A 24,480-nucleotide genomic window follows, 5' to 3' on the forward strand; every position below is an offset into this window, starting at 1 on the left:
TTACAAGCCACCTGAAGACGAGCATAACAATTTAGCTTGAAAAACGGTACTGAAAGAGCATAATCTACTATATATTCGTAATGAAATTAAATTATGGGGTTTTACGTGCCAAAACCACTTTCTGATTATGAGGCACAACGTAGTGGAGGACTCCGGAAATTTTGACCACGTGGGGTTCTTTAACGTGCGCCTAAATCTAGGTACACGGGTGTTATCGCATTTCGCTCCCATCGAAATGTGGCCGCCGTGGCCGGGATTCGATCCCGCGACCTCGTGCTCAGCAGCCTAACACCATAGCCACTGAGCAACCACGGCGGGTCGTAATGAAATCAACCACAGACATACTTCAATATATATATATGTGTGTGTGTGTGTGTGTGTGTGTGTGTGTGTGTGTGTGCGTGTGCGTGTGTGAATTAGTCGCTTAAACAAAGGACAAAAGAATGCATGCCTAATCCCATTTTTTAAACTTGTAAAACAACTGTACCTTTTCCTCACATGCACGTGCAACGTAGCCAGCCAGGTATGCAATTGGCGCTAACTCTATGTCAGCTACTAGCTCACTCCACATAGTGATGAATTCAAGCTCACTCGAGAGCTCGCTGGCTGCAGATGAGATGGCAGCTGGCAAGACAAGTTTCACCATCCTGAATGGGAAGTTTAACGGCTGTTTTCGCCAAACATGGCGAAACCATGTTCTTCAACCATGCTGCCCGCCGTTGAAGATCGCACGGAAATTGATGATATTGGATCGTCTGATCTTTCCTTGCGTTGGTGCTGCACAGCGGCACACAGCAGTTGCACGGCATGGCACTGTCTGTGCTAACGTCTTTTCACACCATACACGATCATACACGTGCGCAGATCCAGTAGGGCAGTCGTATATCATAAAGAAACCCGCTGCGACGCGTGAGACCCACTGGCTCTGCGGCGCTTGAGCGCTCTTCCTCCTGCAAAGCATCCCGGAGCAGTGGCGCCCCGATGGCGGAAACTGTGAACTCTCGCATCACGCCCTTGCCCAGTAAAACCGGCGCGACGCGACAGGCCGCACCAAGTGCATTTCCATTGAGCGGCTGTGACACTGCCCGGTCGGAAGTGCCACTGCACAAGTTGGCATGCTGCCAAGAACACGGTTGGTGGTGCGATATCTGCATTAACTGCTACAAATGCTTACACATAATTTTGACAACCAGCATGAATTCTAATAAACTGGAAGTTAAAATTACACAGGCTCAAATTAATGAGATTCCAGTGTGCAACAGCAGAACCCGTCATACATCTTTCCCAAGACTGCAAGAAAAAAATGTTGTACCTGAGAAAGGTTTTATGCGAACATATTAAAATCATGCAAATGAGCTGTTAACAGGGTGTCTACCAAGTTGACATATCCGAATTCCCAGAGTTTTGCAGGTTTTCCCTGAGTGCCTTTGCAAAATTATCTGAGTGACACTGAACCTTGTTTTATGTCAAGACGAGCTGACACCATGTCGTCCAATGTAGCCACTCTCAAGTAAGCATGTTAAAAAATTTTAAGAAATGGCTTAATTCAGTTTGAATAGCAAGGAGTAATGTTTATTTTATTGAAAAAGAAACAGAAGGGAGGGGTGAGTAAAATACACAGCGAGTAAAATGTCTTCGAAAAAGAAAATGGTAAAGCCCATTGCAAATCGAGCCGAACATTTTCAAATACGAATAAAAAGAGATGCACACAGAAGCAAATATTTTCGTATATGAGCTATTTATGTCAACTGATAGCAAGCTCATTGGTATGACGCCCGGACTTTGTCGCAAGTGAGAGTCTTTCTTAGCAGCTGGAAAGTCAACCTCAACTGTCCTGACATACTTTAAGCCCGCGCACAATGCCTTAGTGTTGCATTTCACTGCTTTAAAGAGTTTATTTTGGTTTGGATGAGGGAGACCTGCATCTCTGCGTCAGCCAACACTTTGCTTTTTGAGCTCAAGCTCCTTCAAAGAAGCGGCGGCACGCTTCCCTTCCCCGTTCATTCCTCACTGCGTTGGTCCTTTCCGTTCTCGTCTTTCTTCCGCTGCGCATTCGCCCCACGGACCATTTGAAGCGTCCTCTTAGTCAGTTGCACAGACAACATCTGATTTTTCGGACACCCTAGAGGCTGCGAAAACTTTCGAAAAACTGGACATCTGGAAAAAGGGAGGATGAAAAAAAATTGAACGCATGTCTTTTACTGATCTTGAGGGCTCAAAATTGCCACAAACACATCCGAAATAGCTCTGAAGGACAGCCAGTACACTTATTAGGCATATTGGTGCTCGTGCTGCGAGAGGAGATGGCAGGTGCACGCGTGTATAACTAAGGAATATGTACTGTGTCCTGTGAAAATTGCCCCTACCCATGCTTTTTATGCTTCACTGCGTAACATATTTAATGAGGCAAAGCTGACTTTCGAAACCTGGCATTATGCAACGCGCCATGCTTTCTGACCTCCGAAGCCAATCGCCAGTACCAGAAAGGCGGAGTCAGTGCCACTGCTGGCAGCAGCCAATCCTTTCAATAAAAAACACGGCACCAAATGGCAAGAAACTTAAAGGGACCCTGAAACGATTTTGACTATTTTCTACAAATATGCTGAGTCGTTAGAGTAGGCCCTTCTGATCATTCATTGACACATCTAAGTGCTCCGCATAAAGTGTGTAATTTTTTATAGGGTTTTAAAAATGCACATCGCTGCCGATCGCAGCACACTGCTCGGCGGAATTTAAAGCTGCCCCTGCCCATATGACGGAAATCGCCCATATGACGTCAGTGGGGCGAGCTATCCAATTGGCTGACCAGGGCGCGTGATCGATAACTTTTCCAACTTTATGGCAAACAAATGATGTTTGTAATAGTTGGAATGTTAGTTAATTTGTTCTTATAAAAAGAAAGTAACATAAAGAGAATGCACTAGAACAATTTTTCAGTACACTTAAGCACTTCCGGCACACAGCAAGTGTTGTCTGCTTGTGTTACAAAGTGCTCCTTCTTTGACGAGAGGTCCGCAGTCAGTGTCGGACTGTCTTTTCGCGAGCACTATGATTCAACTTTGTTGCATTGTGGACTGCAAATGTAGCGACTGGCAATATGTCAAGCTGCGACATCGTGTCCTTCTGCAAGTCAGTAGACGAGCAGACTGGCTGCAGCGCATTGGAAAGCCCCTATCCGATGGGCGCCAGGATTTGCGCGATTGCGGCCGTCACTTTACACCGGAAGATTACTAACGCAATAGCGTTTCACGAGTCCGGTATTAGGGTAAACACAAGAGCAAGGGGACAAGGCCTGGCCGTGTTGACACCCCTTGCGTGTCGTTACAGGGGATGAACAGAAGCGCAAATGTGAATGGCTTGCACGGTGCAGCCACCTGGTGGCATAGAGCTCAACCACGCTCAGTGGCAGTAACAAAATGTATTCTTCTTTGCTGCTGGTGTAAATTTTTCGCAGGTGTGTAATCGTTAACATTTTGTTTTGGTAAATGTTAAAAATGCTTTACACTTGGTTAGAGCAATATTAGCTCTTTCTTTGGCTGGTTAAGCTCTGCGCCAACGGGTGGCTGGACCGTGGAGACCGATCAGGCAGCTCACGTACGTCGATGCTAAAGTTCCTTCATCAGCTTGAGTTTATGCCTTCACCATTCCGTCGAAACGTTCCGCTAGTATGTGATTACCGGAACACCAGACACATTCGGTGTTACGACAGAATGCTCGCAAAGCACGCTGCTTCGATAGCTCTCGCTTGGGGTTGACAGCCAAGCCACTAGCGGAGACGTTTCGCGCGGGCGGGGGCGGGCTGCGAAACATACGTAAGTGGACGATGTGACGTTGCATCACGATGCAGAACCAGAGAAGGCGAAGCTTAGCCCCGATCGCTCGGCGAACGAGTTGAGGAGGAAAAGCATGGCCAGGGAGGAGGGTAACTTGCAATCGCTTGTAGCTCCATTAATACGTAACGCTTCACTTAAATTGTGGTGCGAATATTCTACTTAAGCTGTACCCTAAGCGTCTACAAAATTTGTCCGAACCTTTTCAGGGGCCCTTTAATAGCGAATGTCGAAGCAGCTACACCTGGCGTTTCTGCGGTGATGGCTATGGCTGCCAGCGGATCTGCGTGAGTGCCGGTTCGAGGCGGCGAGATACTCAAAATCGAAGGTGGTGGCTTTGACTAATGCCATTTCGGACTTGCGGTCATGGCAAAAAGTCCGGACAATCGGACAGCGAAAGGTTCTTGCGTCCGAAATTTCAGACGTTCTTATACATTGACCCTGTGGTATATGTGGTGGTGGCACGAAGCCTTCGGACGTCCGGAAGTTGGTCGTTGACTGTACAATGGCAACTCCTCCAGCCGTCGACACGGCGTCAACGACGATTCATTAAGATTCCTCTCTGTTTTACTCGAGCCAGCTAGCGTTATCGCGGCCTTCGTTCCCTTTGGATAAAATTACAGCAAATTTTCCCAGATAGAAGCAAAAATCCCCCGCCTTTTCCCTGAGTATTTCCAGACTATTCAAAATCCCTGAGAATTCCCAGTTTTTCAGGTTGGTAGACACCCTGAGACACCACAAGGGTCTACTTACGCATCTTTCACAATATACGGTCGTGAATGCTCCCTGAAAGATTTTAAGATTCCTTCAAGTATTATTTACAGTACCCTGGTGGGAAGTATTCTGCCCACTGAAGAAAAAAAAAAGTGCTTGTCTGTCATATTTCAGAAATTACAGAACAATTGGGATACCTTTCTGTGGCTCAAAAAGCAAGCTGAAATTTTTAGAGCACAGCTCTTAGGTGTGGCGAGCGTCGGCGTTGCCCCTTGTTATAATCAAGTGAACGAGCACAGAGAAGAATGAAAGAGTGAACGCAGAGCACTGCAGGCAATGAAAAGTCCGTGCAACCACAGCAGCGGTAGTGCCAACCAAGCAGGGGAAAGAAAAAGAAAAGCAGAAGGCTTGCGTTCTTCTGCGGAGCAGTGGGGCCGGGCAAACGGGGGATAGAAAAAATAAACACAAAAAGCTCCTTCATCAGTAACAGCAGTGGCACTGGTCAACGGGGAAAGAAAAAAAGAACCAGAAAGCCAGCCTTTTCTGCAATTTTTTCCCAGTAAAGATCACGTTTGCATAAGCTACAGTTGCTGGGAAGCAGTGACAGTGTGGGCGGTCTTCACAGTATAGCGCCGCATGTCGCAGCTCTGCCAGTCGGTGCAGTGATCAGTGTGATGCCTCAATACATTGAGAAATGAAAACATGTATAGAGCTGCGCTCAAATATCACATTAGGGAGGCTGCAAGATATCCAATAATTTGGACGAATGTATAAGAAAGAAAGAAAGAAAGAAAGAAAGAAGGAAAGGAAGAAAGCCAGATTCCAGTGACTGATTTGATTGACCAGCTGCTCACCTTCCAAAGCTATCACAGGCAAGACAGTCAGCGCCTTGACTAATGAGCAACTCCAGGGTTTCTTGATTGCTGCGCGATAAAAGAGAAACAAAGAAAACATGTAACACCTTTCAAAACAGTTAAGCACATGCAGTTGCGTATAAATGTACACACATGCCTACATTGAAACGCAGCTAGTAGTGTCATGGTGTTAGGAGTTATCTTGAAACTGGATAGCAATTAGGGGCATCTGCAGTGGCGTAGCTAGGTCGTCTGGCACCCGAGGCCCATAGATCTTCTGTCACCTCCCCCCCCCAACGGGTGTAGTCGAGGAAGGCGAGGATATAGACAATTTCTAGGTTTCAGCACCAGTACAGCCGCCTTGGATACCGCGCATGTCCTCCGGGTCCCCCTCTCCTTCGCTTTCTTTCCCAGAGATGGCGAATGCAGCAGGTATACACGCAGTTTTTTTCTGCGCCAAATAACACAGGGTGCTGCACTGATAACTTGTGATAAGCACATGTGCACGTTTTCTGTCAGACTGTAAGGCTTGGCAGCCAATACAAATGTGGCATCGTGGCAAATACGGTTCACATCACAAGTAAAGAAAATATCTTTATAAAGTTTTAATTACCAATTTTAGCGGCAACGTTGCATTTGCAAAATTGAAGGCCGACATCCATATCTTGCCCAACAACAACTTCACAAAAATCCTCGTAGGCACTATATGGCACGCAGTATTTTAGCTGTGGGCAGCCCTGAACGAAAACGAAAATTAAATTGTGTGTCAGTGACGCTGATCCCCTCAGCCTATTAGAAAAACGGAAAACGCCACCTGCCTCCCTGCTGCGCGGGTGCCAATGCTATGACAATTACGAGTTCTCTTCATTGTGATCAATAAATCTTTGTTTTTATTTGTTGCTATACGGACAAACGTGATTATCCGAGCTGCGGTACCACCAAAAGATTGGGAACAGAATAGAGCACGCTTAGCGTCGATTCTTGGCGTCACCATAAAAAAAGAAGAAGAAGAAGAAGGAAAAAAAAAAGAAGACCGCGATGAAGCCCGTGCCAGCGAAAGCTTGCACTACTGTAGGTCTGCACTCGCAATGGAGAGGATAGAGAGATCGACGTCACTGGTGCACTATTTCATATTTCTTTCGGTACTGCCATACTGGGCGCCGCCCGCAGTACCAAAGTACTGTAGATTGTAGCACCCAAAACGGTTTTGTTTAAGAAGTTTTTGTTGAGTTAATAATATGACTTTGAGTCCTCAATTCTCGAATTGAAGTGCTTCCTCTATAAGTACTAATTAAGGGATTATTAAGGATATGGTTATTACTTATCTGCCATATTTTTCACGCTACCAAGTTCCCACTAATCACAAAAATACATAACTTCATAGAATATCGGGAAATATCCTTACAAAATTCACCTTTCTTTTTTTTATAAAGTTCTGTGCAGCTGATACAGACACTGTACTTGTCACATGAAGTCACACAACCACAACAGATTTCTGAAACTTTCGAGGATAAGAAGGAAAGCGTGAAACGTAACGGCATGTTTCGCAGCGGCTTCTCGGAGCGAACGGGATTGGGGAAGTAAAAGCGAGCCAAACATCGCCGCGGGCCCACCACTACAGCCTGCCGAGTCATACGCCACCGAACTCTTCGGCCGCACCGAGTCTGAAGACGGCCCAGAGAATCCCATTCGCGACTTGTGACGGTCGCAACTATGCAACGTCGCTCTCAACGAACGCTTCGCCGTAAACACGAGCGCCGGGTGCGCTGGTTGAACGCCCTCTTGCTGCTGTCTTTGTTCATCTTCGTTGCGCGTTCTGAGCGGAAGAGGGACCCAAGAGCCCCAACGCCTTACAACGCCTCACTGTATGTTTCGCGACTCCTGCTCCCAGCATGAACTCACGGCACGAGCGCACCCCACATGAAATGTCCCGCTAAGGCGAGTAGTTTAGTGACCATTTTGAGAATTAAATTTTTTAGCCCGCACATTCGTGTAATTATTTCGTGGGGTGTTGATAGAGCTGCAGCCGACAATTCTGCGGCGCAACGCATCGGGTGCATGAGCTCGGGCTACTGGATACCGGAGCATTCTTTGCAATTTGCGCCCAGTCAAGCCGGCGGAAAGAGGGGTGTCTTCAGGCGTACAGTCGCCGACCGATTTTCCGGACTCCAAAAATTTGGACATGCCCGATTATTCGGTCAGCTTCGCGGCACCGCCATTCCCCCCATAGACCATAATGTATAACAACTGCCGAAAGTTCGGACACGTTGCAACCTCTCGTCTGATTTTTCGGACACTCCTTGAGCCAACTCGATCGAGAGCATCATGCACAGACTATGACCGGCGCATAGTTCGACTTGCTGAACGCCATTTTTGTTTTGAACAGAGCCTCCTTGCTGCCCCACAAAGTAGCGCTACTGGAAATCCCCGCTCATCATCATCGTTTCTGCTTGGTTCGATAGAGTGGCTCTACAGCAGTTCCGGTTTCAGCTTAGTAAGCCATGTCAAGACAATCCAGCAGCTGATTTGTTTCTTCGCGCACGTCGCTGCGAGCAGGCTACGTTTTTCGTTTGTGCGACTGGTGTCGGCACGGTGGTGTTTGCTTTGTGTGCTGTGTCGAGGTTTCGGTGATCCAACGCGGCGTACGGAAACATCGCGTCAAGTATCCAATGGCGCCGACAGTGCCCGCGCAGACTTCGCTGGGGAATGCCGGCAAGCGGGTGCCGGGAGGCCTAAGATTTGACGCCTTCCGATGTGCTCCCTACTGATGCGGAAAATGTTCTGCCGAGACCTGCGCAGTGGTTGCATTGCGATTCCGGACACCGTCTCATTTGACAGTTTCACAGGTGCTGACACTGCAGTACTGACATGCGCAGAACTCAACGACGGTGAGATCATTCGTCAGGTTTCGGCTGCACTGCCGGACGATGACTCCGAGTCGGAAGATGACGCACAATGTGCTACGCTGCCGTCGCATGCGGAGCGTGCACAAACAGTGACTGTGCTTTCAGCCACCTATAGTGACCGTACGACCCTCTCCAAGATTCAGGCTTATCTGACTGCGCGTAAACGGAACAGCGTGCAACGGCGCATTCACGATTTCTTTAAGCCTACTGCCGAGCCAGAATAAGCGCGTGGAAATAAAGGATTTCATTTCTTTTTCTTAATCTGCTTTTTTGGACACCTGTTTATTCGGACATTTCCGCAGTCTCCGTGAGGTCCGAATAAACGGTCGGCGACTGTATATGACACCCCCCCACTGGCCCCTTGCACCCGGGGCCCCCGGCCCCTCGGCCCCACCTGTTGCTACGCCACTGGGCATCTGGATATCAGCAACTTCAAACATGATTTGATTGAAACAGGAGGTGATTGAAAGCACACAGCAGGAGTGCGGGAGAAGAGATAGGCAACATCAAAAGCACGACTCGTTTGGTGGGAGCGTGGCCTTAATGCCCTCTTCCCGCAATAAAGAGTGTAGAAACTGCCTTTGTGCTTGCATGCCGGGAAGGGTGTAAAGAGAGGAGTCAGAGAAGGGTTAGAACGGTATGCCCTGCCCATTCAGTCACTGATGCAGTCACAAAACAGTGAACTAAAACTTGTGGGGTTTTGGGCACTCGCGGGGGTTGTGTGGAGTCGTTGCGTTGTGTTTCTGGGAGCTCCGTGTCCCTCTCCTCCCTGCCTGGACGGGGTTGGCAGCGTGTCATAAAACACTGTCACTCGGCTGTCATCCTGCCCACGGAAAAGTCGACAGGCTTCATCCATTGGCTGACATTTTGGTAGGATTCGGGCCTTGCTTGCAAGCGCTCCCGGTACGCGCACGCAAGACGGGGCCCGAGGAGACCACATCGGGGTGTCGTAAGGAGCATACGTGTTCCCCTCTGCCAGCGGTGGCCCCCTTTGTCCGCCGCCAACTGATGGTTACTCCGGCTCGTCGCGGTCCCGGCCTCGACGGGCGCATGCACTCTTCTGTCGTCTCGATGTCCCGAGGCAGCGTCTTCTGATCGTGCCACGGTGTGTTTATCGGTTGTTCCTTTCTGTTTCGATTTTCTCTGCAGTGGGCCAAGCAATGGTAGGCGCTGACAGAAGGATAGGCAGCCTCTTACTGCTGGGCCGTTTGTTCTCTCTGTCGCGGTGCGCCGTTAGCGGCCACACCTGCTGTTTCATTTTACTTTTTACTTTTCCCCCACTCTGTTCCTTGTTTGTTTGCTCACTCCGCGTTATTTCCTCCTCTGCATCACTGTTGTTGCTCTCAACTTGGCTGGAATGCCTCATTGAGAAGTGCATTTGTTGCCTGGCTTGTCTGCGGGATTTTCCGACGTCCGCATTATAACCAGCTCTTCGTCTTTCACGGCTGCATTATAAGCAGTATGCGCATACACAGAGTTTCATCGGAAATTAAATGGGAGTCAGTAAGGTCCGCATAATATCTGGTCCTGCATTATAAGTGGTTACGTTACAAGTAGCCTTAGTTTTACTTCCAAATTTTGCGAAATGCGAGAGAAGAATCGTTTAGAGCACTGTGCATCTTAAAATGACTGGTTGAGGGCGTGAGAGTCAGATTTTTTTTTTTATTTACAACATACAACACCCTAGGCCATGGAAACGTCCGAAAAAGTGAATGCATGCTTTTTACTGCCCCCGAGGGCTCAAATAGCTGCAGGCACATTCCAAATAGCTCTGAAGGCCTGCTAGTGCACTTATACCGTGTAGTGGTGCCCCTAATGTGACAGGAGACAGTGAATGCACGCATGTATAATTAAGGACTACACACTGTATCCCGTGACAGTGGCCCCTTTCTACTCTTAGTATGCTTTACTGCAATATAAAGCATATGCTTCACCGCCTAATAGCATATTGTAGCAAAGCTGACTTCTGGAAACTGGCATTATGCAACACTTGACTCTTGGAGTTCTATGCGTGCTTCGAAGACATTGGCGAGGGTGACGAAGATGAGGTTGGTGCCATTGCTGACAGCATCGAATTCTTTCAATGAAAGCCCAGTACCAGACAGCAGGAAGCTTAGCAGTGAACGTCAAAGCAGCTAGGCCTAGCGCTGCTGCGGTGGTGGCTACAGCTGCCAGCACATGGACATGCGAGAGCGCTGGTTCGAGGCCGCGAATAAAAATTGCAGCATTTTGAACCCGCGGTCATGGCAAAAAGTCGGGAAAATTGGACGGTGAAGATTTCAGCATCTGAAGTTTCAGACGTATTTATACATTGGCTATATGGGGTACGTGGCAGTACGACGATTTTTCCAGACCACCTTTAGGAAGTCTGGAAAAATTAAATGTCGACTCTATATAAAGATGTTTGCATTTCAGGCTGCATGCAGATTCATTATTTTAATACTTAAAAAATGTTTTCTTTCCTTGGTAGAGCTTACTATGGTATTACTGCTGCAGCAAGGTGTTATTTTTCTCTTCCAAACAGAGAAATATTTGATTCAACATTTCAAAATGTATTTTGAAACACTTGTATCCTCTTCTATTTGAACATTTCACTATTTGGGGGTACATTAGCAATGTTGTTACTCACCCGCCATATGCAGCAAAATGCAAAGCGGTTCGCCCCTGGTCGTCTCTAGCATCAATCTTTGCACCAGCATGGAGAAGCTTGCGGCAGCAGTCGGTGTATCCACCCAAGGCAGCCATGTGCAGTGGTGTCATTCCCGAGCAGCCATGACTGCAAAAGATGGAGTAATGAATCTTACACCCCTTCCCAAGAAAGTGGACAGAAGAACAATAACATTCTGCAGCAATAGAAAGCTATAGGGATTAATGAAGTTTATGACTTTCCAGGTGGACAATCTTTAGCATTTACGCATTTGGCACTCATAGCACATTTAGCATTTACAGTAGACTCTCTTTATGACAAACTTGAAGGGACCATGAACATTTTTGTCTAATCAGAAGTTTGTCTTATCAAAAGAATAATTGGCAACATGACCAGGTGCATCGAAATATCTTACTTCAAAACGGTAAATGAAGTAGACTTAAAAGGGGGGAAAATTAAAAAAAAAAAGAAACATTCATTTAGCTGAACTTAATAGAAAACTGTTTTCAAGGGGTACTCTTGCTTGGTTTCATCCAGTCCGTGACGAATGTTTGGCGCTTCTGTGCAAATCGTCAAGCAGTGACAAACATCTCATCTAATGACCTTAAAAATCTTTCTGTGCCTTCATGCTGCTGGAAAAAGTTCACTAGAGAGTTAGAGCGGGCGTCTGCTGCCTCACAAGTCATCGGTGCAGGCCCCGAGTTAGCGAAACTACGTAGGAGAGCGCTGAGCGCCGGGCAAGGCAATGTAACCTAGAGGAAAGTCTAGGTGACGGTGAGCAAAGTGGGGAAGAAGAAATGAGGTGAAGCGTCGCGGAGCCGTGCTGAGTTGACCTCTTTTGCAATATGGACGTACTGCGTTCGTCTTGTGATAACATTGTCTTCATGTGCCGTACGCTGTGTGTGTGAGTGAAAGCGTGTGACGGCGAGCCGACGATGACGGCTCAATCTTGCGTGCTCAAAGGAGGAAAGGGGGAGGGAAGTGTGCCATCTTACATTGTGTGCATGGCACCGAGAAAGGAGGGGGGTGTTGCACTTCGGCCGCGCAGGGTCGCGCAGGCTTTATCTTGAACGCGGCCTCTTTGGAGGCACAATCTACATGGGCTGATGGCTCTTAGCTTTGCGCACACTGTGCTCTCACTGCTCAGTTTGCGTTGAAGTGATAAGATAGCGCGAAGGTCACTTCACTCGCTGCCTTCACCGCGAATCCTCACGCCAGGATTTTGACAGCAAGCGTCTGCGGTCATCGAGTGTGAAGTGTTCATATTTGCATGTGCGCGCTGACGCCATGCTTGTTAATTTATTTAGTAAGCGAATGTTTACATGGGGATGTTCTACTCTGGCGGCTGCTGCGTATGACGCCGTCGCACGAGCCCTGTCTTGAATATCATTTGCGATGCGGACAGTTTAGGTGCACCGAGGGCCGATAGTTTTGTATGCGCTTAGCACCCATATGCTTGTGCATCACCTGCGTTTACGCAGTGAAATGTCGCTGTCTGTTTGTTTCCTCCTGTTTTTGCCTCAGTCCATGGGCGATGTGCGCCGCAGGCATCCAGTAGAGTGCCTTGATGCGAGCGCCACCACATGTGGCACATCGAGGCACCCTAGCCTCCAGGATCAATAGCGGTGGCGATCATTCCAAACATTCATCTTAACCCTTTGAGGGTTGATTTTTTTCGCCACATGCGACGGCGCACGGTCTATTTTTTTTATTGCAGATTCCAATTCTTTTTAGGAACTTATTTCGAAAAAAATTTGCCGTAACTTTTTTAGGGTGGCCCAAGAGTGAGAAAAAAATATGTTGCATTGGTATATATGCACTCTTCATTCATGAATAACAATAAAAAAGAAAATAAACTTATCATAATTAAAAATTTTATGCATCTTTATGCACATAGTTCAAGGCTTTGAAAAATCCGCACAAGAGAATATTTCGCAAGCCTCAAATGTTCCTGCTCTTACACTAATACATACGTCCATAGCGTAATCGAACTGCATAGGTGCACGCACTCAAGAAAACTGTTGGGTTGTGTGCCCACCAAAAAAAGCAACATGTGTGACAAACTTCCGCTAATCTTCATCTTATCGCCAACCAGCTAGGGCAATTAGTTTTTGCCAGTCGTAAAAAAAAAAAAAAAAAAAAAAAGAAAAAAAACAACAGAAACGCATGCACGGCAGCATCATTCCTATGCACACCCCTGCGAGCACTAAACGAGCGAGAAACAAGCGGTCACCCTTTGAGTGATTAGGAACAAGATAGCCATCAGTTTCCCAAGTGCAAAAAGCCGAGACCGTCCGCTAAACAAAATGCAAACGGCCACCCACCCGCGCGTGCGCCAATGCGCGAGCGGTAGTATATAAACGCGTGGGAGCAAACTAGCCCTAAAATAAACCATGCAACGAAAACCGAGAGAGATGGACGTTCGAAAAAAATTCCCTGTATCCCCACATAGTGGCAGCACATAACAGAAAAGGAAAAGTTAGGAAATCGGTGTGCTTTTTAAACGTACAGACGGCGCCATAAATATACGGCATCGACCATTTTCGAACTTGCTCGCGGCGCCGTATATTTACGTCATCGACCGTCAAAGGGTTAAGCATATAGTTTCCTACACTATACTAGAGGAAACTCTGGTGGTGCAGTCGTTGACCCATCATGGGAACGATGGGAAGTACATGTGTTTGTTTGATCTTCATGCTTGTGGATTCAAATGTTGTTGTGGCTTTGTTTATTACGCTTTATATGCTTTCATGGTCATAAATTTCAGAGCAATCTATACTCTTCGAGGTGCAGAAGGCACTGCAAACACGCACAATGGCTACTAATTGCAACAATCGAGCTTGTCGAGTTCGCCAAATCAAAATGTGTCAAGCATCTCAAGGCACTGGCATACTATCTATAAATTCATAAGAGCCTTTCACATTGCTTGTTGATGCATGCATCCATGGTGTAATGGCTTCCTTATCGTGCTTCTGTGCTAGAGGTCCTGTCTTCAAATCCTGCCATCAGACAATTTTAATAATGACGCCAGGTGGCATAGAGTCACAGGCACGGGATGGTAGGCAACGGTGTGTGGCGGGGAGGGAGAACATGGAAGGCGTGTGTGCGTGATCAGTATGCGGGGAGCACGTGACAACGAACTGAGTGAGTAAAGTAATCGGTGGAGCAAGCCACGTCCGGTGTGGCGAGACGAAACGCAGACTGTGTGTGTGTGCATGTGCTGAGGATCTCGCAAAATAAAGAACGTACTTACGTACTTGACAACTCGCAGTTATCGTTTTGAGTTTCCGAGCGCAGCCATTTTGGCCTTGTTTGAAAGAGCGACTCTTGTTTAGTTTTTGCACCACCTCTATTCTGTGTGCAAAATGGCTATGAAGAAAAAGCACACGAATGAGTTGACCAGATGCGCAATTCCATTTGTCGACCAAGCCATGTGACTGAAAGCACTCCATGCCATTGGCAGATTTTTGCTGTCGTCTGCCCAGGCAGCTCGGGTGTGCGCAACACGGAATGAAATTCAGCGAACAGAAGAAGAAATGAGTGGCGTTAAACTTTCAAAGGTGCAGTAGTTTTGGAAGATGCGCCGGCAATAGTTTGCTACACATGCCAAGCGCCTCCTAAGCTTCCTCCGTGGCTGAGGGATAGGCTTAGCAGATGAACGTGATTCTAGCAGCGGCCGGTGTTTGTGCAACATTCCGGCACAACTATTGCAGCCTTACAATTTGGAGAAGTATGAAGGCGAATCAAGAAAAACTGCAGGACTTTACTTCAATGCCAGCTACCAAGCAAGAATCGTATTTTCTCGCTCACGCTTACACCGCCGCAGCTGGCTCGGGTAAGGTGCAGATGGGATTCATCATGCTAAGCTGCGCTTCTATAAATGCTCTGCTGTCTTGTGTAAAACTCAAGCTGCGGTGCGGCAGTGGATAAAGGCGAACGTGACTGCAATCTCGCCATAGATGTCTCATGTGGAATCTGCGGTGTTGGCGCGGAGTTCGCCGCGAGTGAGTGGTGGCCAAACATGCACCTCGTTCCGCATGAACAATCTTGCTGTGCACAAAATGCGGAGCACAGGTAATTGGCAAATGACATCAAATCAATTTTTTTTGCAATTAAAGATATTACTCTTGTGCACGATCTGCGTTGATGCCCCGTCAACCAAACGTGCAACCCATTCCTTGTCGACAATCTCTGCTGCTTGCGAAATGCAGAGTAGAAGTAATCGGCAAATGAAATGTTCTTTTTTTTTCTTCTATAATAAACGTTTCACACTGCGGCGTGCATACTAGGGTATGTGCCAGGGGCTTGCTAGCCTGTTACAACAGGTGGCATGTACATACTTCATTATATTCCTGAATAAATCAAGTTCTCTGCATTTTCTCAATATTCTAGACTAACTTTTCACTCAGCCTACTTGCTTCTGGCAACAATATCTCAAGATTTAGGTCAGCTACAGCTGTAATCTTTTTATATGAAGCTAAATGCACAATGGCTGAAGTTTGTTTTTGTTCCATAGTAGCCATACTGTGAAGAAGAAGAAGAAGAAGAAGAAGAAGAAGGAGAGGCAGCAGCAGCAGTGGGAAAGTCGAAGGAAAAGGCAAAGAAAGCTTTGCTTTAGAACAGCACAAAACATAGAAACATGCTGTGGGGCAGGTAACTGACTACTAGAGCCTGTCCGTAGTCATCCCTCACCGTGATGACTGAAAACCAGCATCATCTGACCGCAGCACAGGGTTGTCGACTTTATGCAAGCTCGATACGACATTACTTTCACACTGTGAAGTGGTAACAGGTCTCGAATGTATAGGCAACAGAAACACATGTAGATCATGAAATGTTAAAAGAAAATTTAACATCCCCTCGACTGCAGCATGAAGGTAAAAAGAAAGCCCACTTGGTGTAGCTTCATTCTAGAGTTAGGCCTATAACAAGTTTGCCTTTCGTAAACCATCCTCCACCTTGCAGGCTTCCACTGAACTGATTTGCCATCAAGAAATGTCATTTGCAGCTGTGAGGCAGCATTTTCAATGCTGCACAATAGTGAAAAAGCGCTACCGGAAGTTATCTTTCTACAAAACCAGTGAAAAAAAAAGGGGGGGAGTGCACCGTACGTGTCACAGGCAGCTCCAGCCAGCAGCAGTCCCCCGAGCAACAGGTCGTGTCCATGGCGAGCAGCAACGTGCAGTGCAGTGCAACCCTGCACGTCATGGGCATCAACATGAGCACCAGCTTCCAAAAGAGTCTGGGCACGGCTGCAGCGACCATGAATTGCTGCCATGTGCAATGGGGTACGGCCATCCTGGCTGGGGCAGTTCACTACAGCACCTCGATGACGCAGGAGAACCTCTAGGCAGCCTGCCCCATGTGTTGAAGCTGCCGCATAGTGAAGCGGTGTCTGCGTGCACAAATGTGCCAGGCACAAGAAAAACATTCTTAAACTGTGTAGCAGTAATTAAAAACTTACAATCCACGACCCAGGGTACTTGGGACTATGGTAGTGAGAGAAATAATTCTTGATTCGCGAAGAGATGCTTTCACAAGATCTGAGCGCACACAGCCAGCCCAGTTAAATATATTGAGGTGTCAGTGCCACAAGGTTTCAATGTGATTTAAACATATCAAGGGCAGAGTGCAGTGGACAAAACCAATGGCTAATCTTGCAAACAACACAATCACAGCCTTTATTTTTGCATCTACAGCAGATGACTTACATCCTTACATAATTTATTAGTTATGGTGAAGCACATCTCTATTGTGTTTTTCTCACAACATGAAAGTGACATCGACCACAAGCAGTGTTCAAATAAAGGGCTTTCCTGCTCCACTAGATGAAGTGAAGAATTAGCATGTAACTGTGTGTAACTTGGAATACTGTTCCATGCAGTTTTTATTCAATAACTGGCAACATGAAGCAAATGGGAGATCTTGCATTTACATGTTACCTGCATTTGAGATACTGGTGCCACTGAGGCTCTGACACAAAGATTTGAAGTTACATCGTATTTAGAAACCAGCTGTGCAGTGATTGCAAATAGCATTTTAGTGTAACTGCATAATTGTGGATATTTATTTTTCCTGTTCGGATATAAATTTAGGTGGACAGTACCCGCTACATGATGTCCAAGAGTGGCAATTGTCTCACCACAAAATACATCAACAAGAAACTGTAAAAGAAGTGGAGTGGTGTCCAGTCATGAAATTCGACATCAAGCTCACCTGGCCACGGCAGTTGACGGCGGAAATGTGGGCGCCGGCAGCAAGTAGTTCATCAGCGATGTCCTCCTTGCCATTGAGACATGCCACATGCAAGGGACTGTTCCCACAGCCGTTCGGTGCATCCACGTCAGCACCAAGGGTCAGCAGCTGACGCAAAGCACTGAGACGCCCGTTGGCTGCCGCACAGTGCAGTGGAGTATAGTACTGCCAAGAAGGAAGAACGTGAGCAGAAGTTATGCTGAGTGCTGCTCAACTTTTACCAATTACAACACACATTGTTCAAGACTCAAACAAACATGGTAAACCATCCTTCCCTTTATGACATCATCATACTCATCATCATTATCTTAGTTAGGCCTACCCCAGAACAAGGGCCTCTTCCAGATATGGCCTCTTCCACTTACACAATTGCACGCTATGCCTCAGACCTAATGCTGCAGTGTCATCTAATCCTCTGATGCCCTCAAGTGCATTTTCCTTCCTCTTTTCATCTGTTCATTTCTTTGGAAGACCCCCGCTTATCAATGTACACATTATACTGCTGCCTTCCTGGCAGCAGTGTGGAGAAAATGACATGCGCTATGCAGACCAATGAAGAAGTTAACCCTTTCAGGGTCAATGACGTAAATATACAGCGCCGCGAACAAGTCTAAAATGGTCGATGCTGTATGTTTAGGCGCCATCTGTCAATTTAAAAAGTGTGTCAATTTCCTAACTTTTTCTTTCCTGGCATATGCTGCCACTATGTGGGAATACAGGCAATTTTTTTTCTTGCACCGTTGTTGCATGGTTTATTTGCTCTGGTGCGTCTGTCTACCACTGCCCGCACATTGGCGCGCGCTCGGGCCAGCGGCGGTTAGTTTGGATACTGTTCCACGGGCAGTTTCGGCTTTTTGCGCTCACAAAACTAATGGTTATCTTGTTACTAATCGCTCAAAGGGTGATCACCTGTTACTCGCTGGTTTATTGCTCACAAGGGTGCGCATACGAAGGATGCCGCTTCACAGGCATTTCCTTTCTTTTTTTTTGAGACTCGCGAAAACTAATTGCCTCTGGTTGGCAATAAGATGAAGATTAGCAGAAGTTTGTCGCACATTTTGCTTTTTTGATGGGCACACAACCACAGTTTCCTTGAATGCGCTTACCTATGCAGTTCGATTACGCTATGGACGTAAATATTAGTGTAAGAGCAGAAACACTGGAGACTTGCGAAATATTCTTGTGTGTGCATTTTCTAAGCCTTGAACTATGTGCATAACAATGCATCAAATTTTTAACTCTTAAGTTTATTTCCTTTTTTATTGTTGTTGTGCATGAATAAACAGTACATATATATTAATGCAAAATATTTTTTCTCACTTTACGGCCACCCAAGAAAAATTATGGTAAATTCTTTTTTGAAATAGGTCCCTCTGAAGGATATAAATCTGCGATTAAAAAATCGACCCCGAGTGGGTTACACACCTAATCTGTCTAATCAAAAAGCAGTTTTGTGACTGTAGGTACACAAAACACAAGAAAATGTAAATGTAGTCTGTGAGACTGTCCACACACTACTTCCTTGCTTCTGCATTAAAATTAGAGGTGTGCAACTACCAAATAGTAGATTTTTAATCAAATATTGAGTCATATCAAGAAAGCTGAATATCAAATATAATATCAAATACCAGAAAATTTTTCAGAAAATTTAATGCTTACAAATTATGGGCAAGAAAATATGGTGCTGCACACGCTCGCAAGTTTCCTAGCATGCATAGTAAGAGTGTTGTAAGCTATCAGTAACTTAAGTACATGGAAATCAAGACATACAGTACAGTCTACTCTTATTGAAGGGAACGCCAAATTAATAAGGCAACACTGTTTACAGCTGTTCAGTATCTTAAGGTGAAAATATCTTTTTATCAAGAGAATTTCTGTTCAATAGAATAACCTTTTCCCAATTGAAACTAATGAATTAGTGATATTCTGTTGTAATGAACACCAATTAGTTCCTCAGTTTAATAGAGGTCCTGCGTTCTGCTGCAATTATATTATTTATTGCATAGAAAGCTTTTCTTTCCAGTTTTTCTTCAAAATACAGAATAGCTAAACCATCTTAACTGCAGCTGGGTTATCATAAGGCCAATCTGCCCAACAATAATAATAATATATGGGGTTTTACGTGCCAAAACCACTTTCTGATTATGAGGCACGCCGTAGTGGAGGACTCCGGAAATTTAGACCACCTGGGGTTCTTTAACGTACACCTAAATCTAAGTACATGGGTGTTTTCGCATTTCGCCCTCATCGAAATGAGACCGCCGTGGCCGGGATTCGATCCCGCGACCTCGTGCTCAGCAGCCTAACACCATAGCCACTGAGCAACCACGGCGGGTAATCTGCCCAACAGGTGAAAGGTCTGCACATCACGTGACTTGATCATCGCTCCGCGTGTAGCCAGTGCTGACGTTAAAGAGCAGGTGCTATCCACACCGTTTCATTGTCAGGTTCACTGTGATTTGCCACCTGTCAAAGAATCTGAAACCTGCAGGGTAACGTCAAGCTCACACGATGCTCGCTATCCTCCCCCCGCCTTTCCTGTTTCCTCCTCCTCCTGGTTAATCCGCTGTCTCTCACTTTCATTTGTGAGGCAGCTGTTGGTTTAGTGAGTGTCGTATGGCTGCTGCAAAAAGATCTGTGCCAATTTGGCCCCAAACAGTAACTTTAATCGCCAACACTGAATGAAGCAGCACTGATCAAGCCTAATGAATGAAGCAAAGTGGCCGTAACGAAAAGTCACCGCTGGCCAATGCAGTAACGGTCTGCAAACCATTGCGAAATGCTTGCCACTAATATGTTGATACAGGTGGCTCATCAGTGACAAACGGGTATTGAAACGACATGTGAACGTTGTCGCAGCGTATCCAACACAATCTGCATGCCTATCTGCGGCTAATAGACCCGATCTTCGTACTTTACGAAATGCAAACTGCCCTCAGTCTTCGTTGTGTTATCATTTGGACCAGTATTGTCGACCCAGACGACCCTTGTACCATCAGAGGCAAACATGGCCAATCCGGCGCCATTCTGTGAATTGAGTTCGGGCGCTGTGCGTGTGATCCCCACATCTAGCTGACATCAGGGAGTGTTTGCAATGACTTAGTCCACTACCGTGTCAGCTGGGGCAGTCTTTCTGCAGCGTGCTCAGCGCTCCTTTCCCGCCGAAAACAAAATGGAATGCTTGCTTGGACAGCATCAAGCATGGGGGACTCCGCAGCACACGAAACACTTGGTACTGTGCGGGTCTCTACACCGAATATACCACAAAATTTAATAGTATATACATATTCGATAAATTGAATTATTCAAATGTTCACTATCAGATTCAATTCGGTGATATTTGAGCATTTGTACACCTCCAATTAAAGCCCTTAGTGCCCAGTACAAGTGAGGCATGAGCCAACGATTGGAAGCACGACTAGGAAGCTGCTGATGAACCATGGGCCTGCCACGATGCTAAACACGAGTCAAACATGTCTAAGCAAGAGTCCAAGCACGAGTCACGGAACATGCACGCCAGTTTCAGCTAGCGCAGTATTGGGTCTCCTTGTTTATATAAAAGCAATGCTACTGAAGCAGGCACCAGCAGAGCTGCTGAGCTGACCACTATGTGCCGGCATTCCAGGGCCTCAAGTCAATTTAGAGTAGAGTCAGAAGTGTGCTCTAAAAGCAGCAAAATGAGCTTTTTAAAGGCAATTTATCCATTTGAAGAGAGTGCAAATTTGTGAAGCTTCAGTTTACAGCTAGTAGCACACAGCACTTTGCAAATGTAAAAAAAAGAATGTGGGTTCCTAGTGGTTACTTCAGCGTTCTTGTAACACTACAATGACGCTGAAGGTTAGTGCAGCAAGAGAAGAATGTAGCACACAACAATAACCAGTCATATAATGTAACTTGGCATGGGCTTCGTACTATTATGTGCACATGTAGAAGTCATGGATCATGTGCACTACAGCATCAACTTCGCTGTCAATGTTTTACATTAGATCTGTATGATATCACCCTTTTGCATAGATCACTGCATTTATCGCCGAAGCCCCGTGAGTAAAAACATACGATAGCAGAGTGTTCCTCCACTTTTATCCTCTCTCACGAATGCTGTGTACATGTGTATACAAATTACAAGGACTTCATTACATACTGGATTTACGCGTGTAAAGCCACACTTTTAATGCAACCACTGGCAATTGAAATGACTACATTTACAGTTGCGGACAGATTTTTCGAACATGGTGTAAGATTCGTTGGACGATCTCGCCGCTGCTATCATTTGTTAGAGTTATCAGACGATCTACGAGCTGTAGGCCGTTCTCACCGCTGCCATTCAGATGTAAGATTTGGCAGTCGTAGCTGTAGGAAGGAGCTTGACTCTTCGTCGGGACTTAGGAAAGCAGGATTTATTTACATGTTATTTACAGTTGAACATGAGATACATCGACAGACTAGCGTGACTCCCAAATGGAGCCCGCAAGACGAGCATACAGCAAACAGCTTATGAGCACACAGCTCACGAGTACATTTTGAGCACAACAACGAGCACACACTAGCAGCCGACAATCGCTGCTTATAAGCACTCCACTTGACGTCATAGTTCCGACGTCATTATAGATGACCCGCCCTTTTGGAGGAGGAGGAGGAGGAGGGCTCATATACACGTGCCGCACACACATACAGGTGTAATGGTCTGGAGCTGACGTCAGAGGGGTTTCGTAGAACTCTGAGCCGTCCCGGGTAGCGCGCCCGGGTAGCACATTGTTTTACGTCTTGGTCGGTGCGTGGGAAGGAGCCCTCGTCGGCGTTGCCGCGGCAACTCCCCTACTCATAGCAGAACAGAGCGGCATTGTCGTGTTGCGCACAAAGCCTGCTTCGTCGAACTCGGAGCCGTCCCGGGTGGCGCGCCCGGGTAGCACAGTCTGGTGTCTCGAAAAGCGCATGGGGAGGTTCCACCAATTACCTCCCCTCGAGAACTCCCCTGAGCTGACCCCTCGCCACGGGGCTGCCGGTTATCTGCAGTTCTCTGAAGTGCGCCACCAACCCGTTTGGATCGAAACACGTGCACCGGGCTTGAAGTAACTTGCACTTTGCCACCCTGGCAGGCCATTCCTAACAATGGACAATGCTGCGAAAATGTCAGAATAATCTGGCACTTTAAAAAAAAGTGAAATTCAATGATAAAAACATTTTTGTTTTGTTTTTATAGCGCCAGCATTTAACAGTAAACATTATGGTTACATAAGCTGCAGTTGCCAGGAAGCGTGAGAAGCAGTCAAGGATCTTTGAATACTATCGTGTTCCACACTTAAAGAGACCCTGAAACGATTTTGACGATTTTCTAGAAACATGCTGAGTCGTTAGAGTAGGTCCTTCTGATCATTGACACATCTAAATGCTCTGCGTAAAGCGTGTAATTTATTATAAGGTTTTAAAAATGCACATCACTGCCGATTGCAGTACACTGTTCGGCGGAATTTTAAGCCGCCCATACCCATATGACGGAAATAACCCATAGGACGTCAGTGGGGCGAGTTATCTGATTGGCTGACCAGGGCACGTGATGGATAACTTTTCATACTTTATGGTAAACAAATGACCTTCATAATAGTTGGAATGTTAGTTCATTTGTTTTTATGAAAAGTAAAAAAATTAAATTATGGGGTTTTAAGTGCCAAAATCACTGATTATGATGTAGGCCGTAGTGGGGGACTACGGAAATTTTGACCACCTGGGGTTCTTTAACGTGCACCTAAATCTAAGTACACGGGTGTTTTCACATTTCGCCCCCATCGAAATGCGGCCGCCGTGGCCAGGATTCGATCCTGTGACCTCGTGCTTAGCAGCCCAACACCATAGCCACTGAGCAACTATGGCGGGTTAAAAAGAAAGTAACATGAAGAGAATGCCCAAAAACAATTCTTTAGTAGACTTAAGCACTTCCGGCACACAGCAAGTGTCGTCTGCTTGTGTTACAACGTACTCCATTTTGACAAGAGCTCTGCGGTCAGAGTCGGTCTCAGTCTTTTCGCGAGCACTATGATTCGACTTTGTTGCCTTGTGGACAGCAAACGTAGTGACTGGCAATATGTCAAGCTGCGACATCGTGTCCCTCTGCAAGGCAGCATGCAAGTGAACTGGCTGCTGTGCATCGGACTGCCGCTATTCGATTGGCACCAGGTTTCACGCGTTTGTGGCCGACTTTACACCGGAAGATTACTAACGCAATGGCATTTCACGAGTCCGGTGTTAGGGCAAACGCAAGCGCAAGGGGACAGGTTGTGGCGGCATGACTGTGCCATAACGGGATGAGCCATGGGATGAGCAGAAGCGCAAATGTGAATGGTCTAAAGTCCCTCAATAATTATAGAGGGACCTTAGAATGGTCTGCACGGTGCAGCCACCTGGTTGCACAGAGCTCAACCATACACAATAGCAGTGATGAAGTGTATTCTTCTTTGCTGCTGGTGTGTATTTTTCGCAGGACTGTAATCATCAACACATTGTTTCTATAAATGTTTAAAATGTTTTACACTTGGTTAGAGCAATATTAGCGCTTTGTTTGGCTGGTTAAGCGCAGCGCCAACAAGTGGCTGGACTGTGCAAACCGATCAGGCTGCTTACGTACGTCTACGCTAAAGTTCCTTCACCAGCTTGAGTTTATGCCTTCACCGTTCCGTCGAAACATTCTGCTAGTGTGTGATTACCGGAATACCAGACACGTTCGGTGTTACGACAGAATGCTCGCAACGCACGCTGCTTCGATAGCTCTCGCTTCGGGTTGACAGCCAAGCCACTAGCGGAGAGGTTCTGCGCTGGCGGGGGTGGGCTCCAAAACAAACAGAAGTGGACGATGTTACGTCGCATCATGACACAGAACCAGTGAACGCGGAGCATAGCCGCGATCGCTCGGCGAACAAGTTGAGGAGGAAAAGCATGGCTAGGGAAGAGGGTAACTTGTAATCGCTTGTAGCTCCATTAATACGTAACGCTTCACTTGAATTGTGGTGCGAATGTTCTACTTAAGCTGTACCCTACACGTCTACAAAATTTGTCCGAAACGTTTCAGTGGCTCTTTAAGGGAGGACCTGGCTTTGAAAATCAACTTCCTTGTTCCTTCATGAATTTTGATGAAAATTGGCACAAATGTTTAGAATGTCTCCCTGATGCTCCCCTAAAAGTTTTAAGAGCGATATCTTGAGAACGATTTATTCAATTAAATTGAGCAGAATATTTCTCCCTATAGCTTTCTGGAGAGCCTGGGGAACTTAAAAAATGTGATA

General features: G+C 46.4%; 1 protein-coding gene across 3 annotated transcripts in view; it reads right to left on the reverse strand.

Annotated features, from left to right (window-relative positions):
• LOC142571690 (uncharacterized) overlaps positions 1-24,480 on the reverse strand; it is a 145,932-nt gene that overhangs the window by 94,687 nt on the left and 26,765 nt on the right. For all 3 annotated transcript variants that reach the window (XM_075680224.1, XM_075680223.1, XM_075680225.1), the window contains 4 exons: positions 17,168-17,371; positions 16,063-16,346; positions 10,934-11,080; positions 5,399-5,467 (listed from right to left, as the gene is read on the reverse strand). In XM_075680224.1, coding sequence (XP_075536339.1) covers positions 5,399-5,467; positions 10,934-11,080; positions 16,063-16,346; positions 17,168-17,371 — 704 coding nt within the window. The remainder of the gene's footprint in view (positions 1-5,398; positions 5,468-10,933; positions 11,081-16,062; positions 16,347-17,167; positions 17,372-24,480) is intronic.

Source organism: Dermacentor variabilis, chromosome 2, assembly GCF_050947875.1.
Source record: "Dermacentor variabilis isolate Ectoservices chromosome 2, ASM5094787v1, whole genome shotgun sequence".
In the NCBI taxonomy this organism is placed as follows: domain Eukaryota; kingdom Metazoa; phylum Arthropoda; class Arachnida; order Ixodida; family Ixodidae; genus Dermacentor; species Dermacentor variabilis.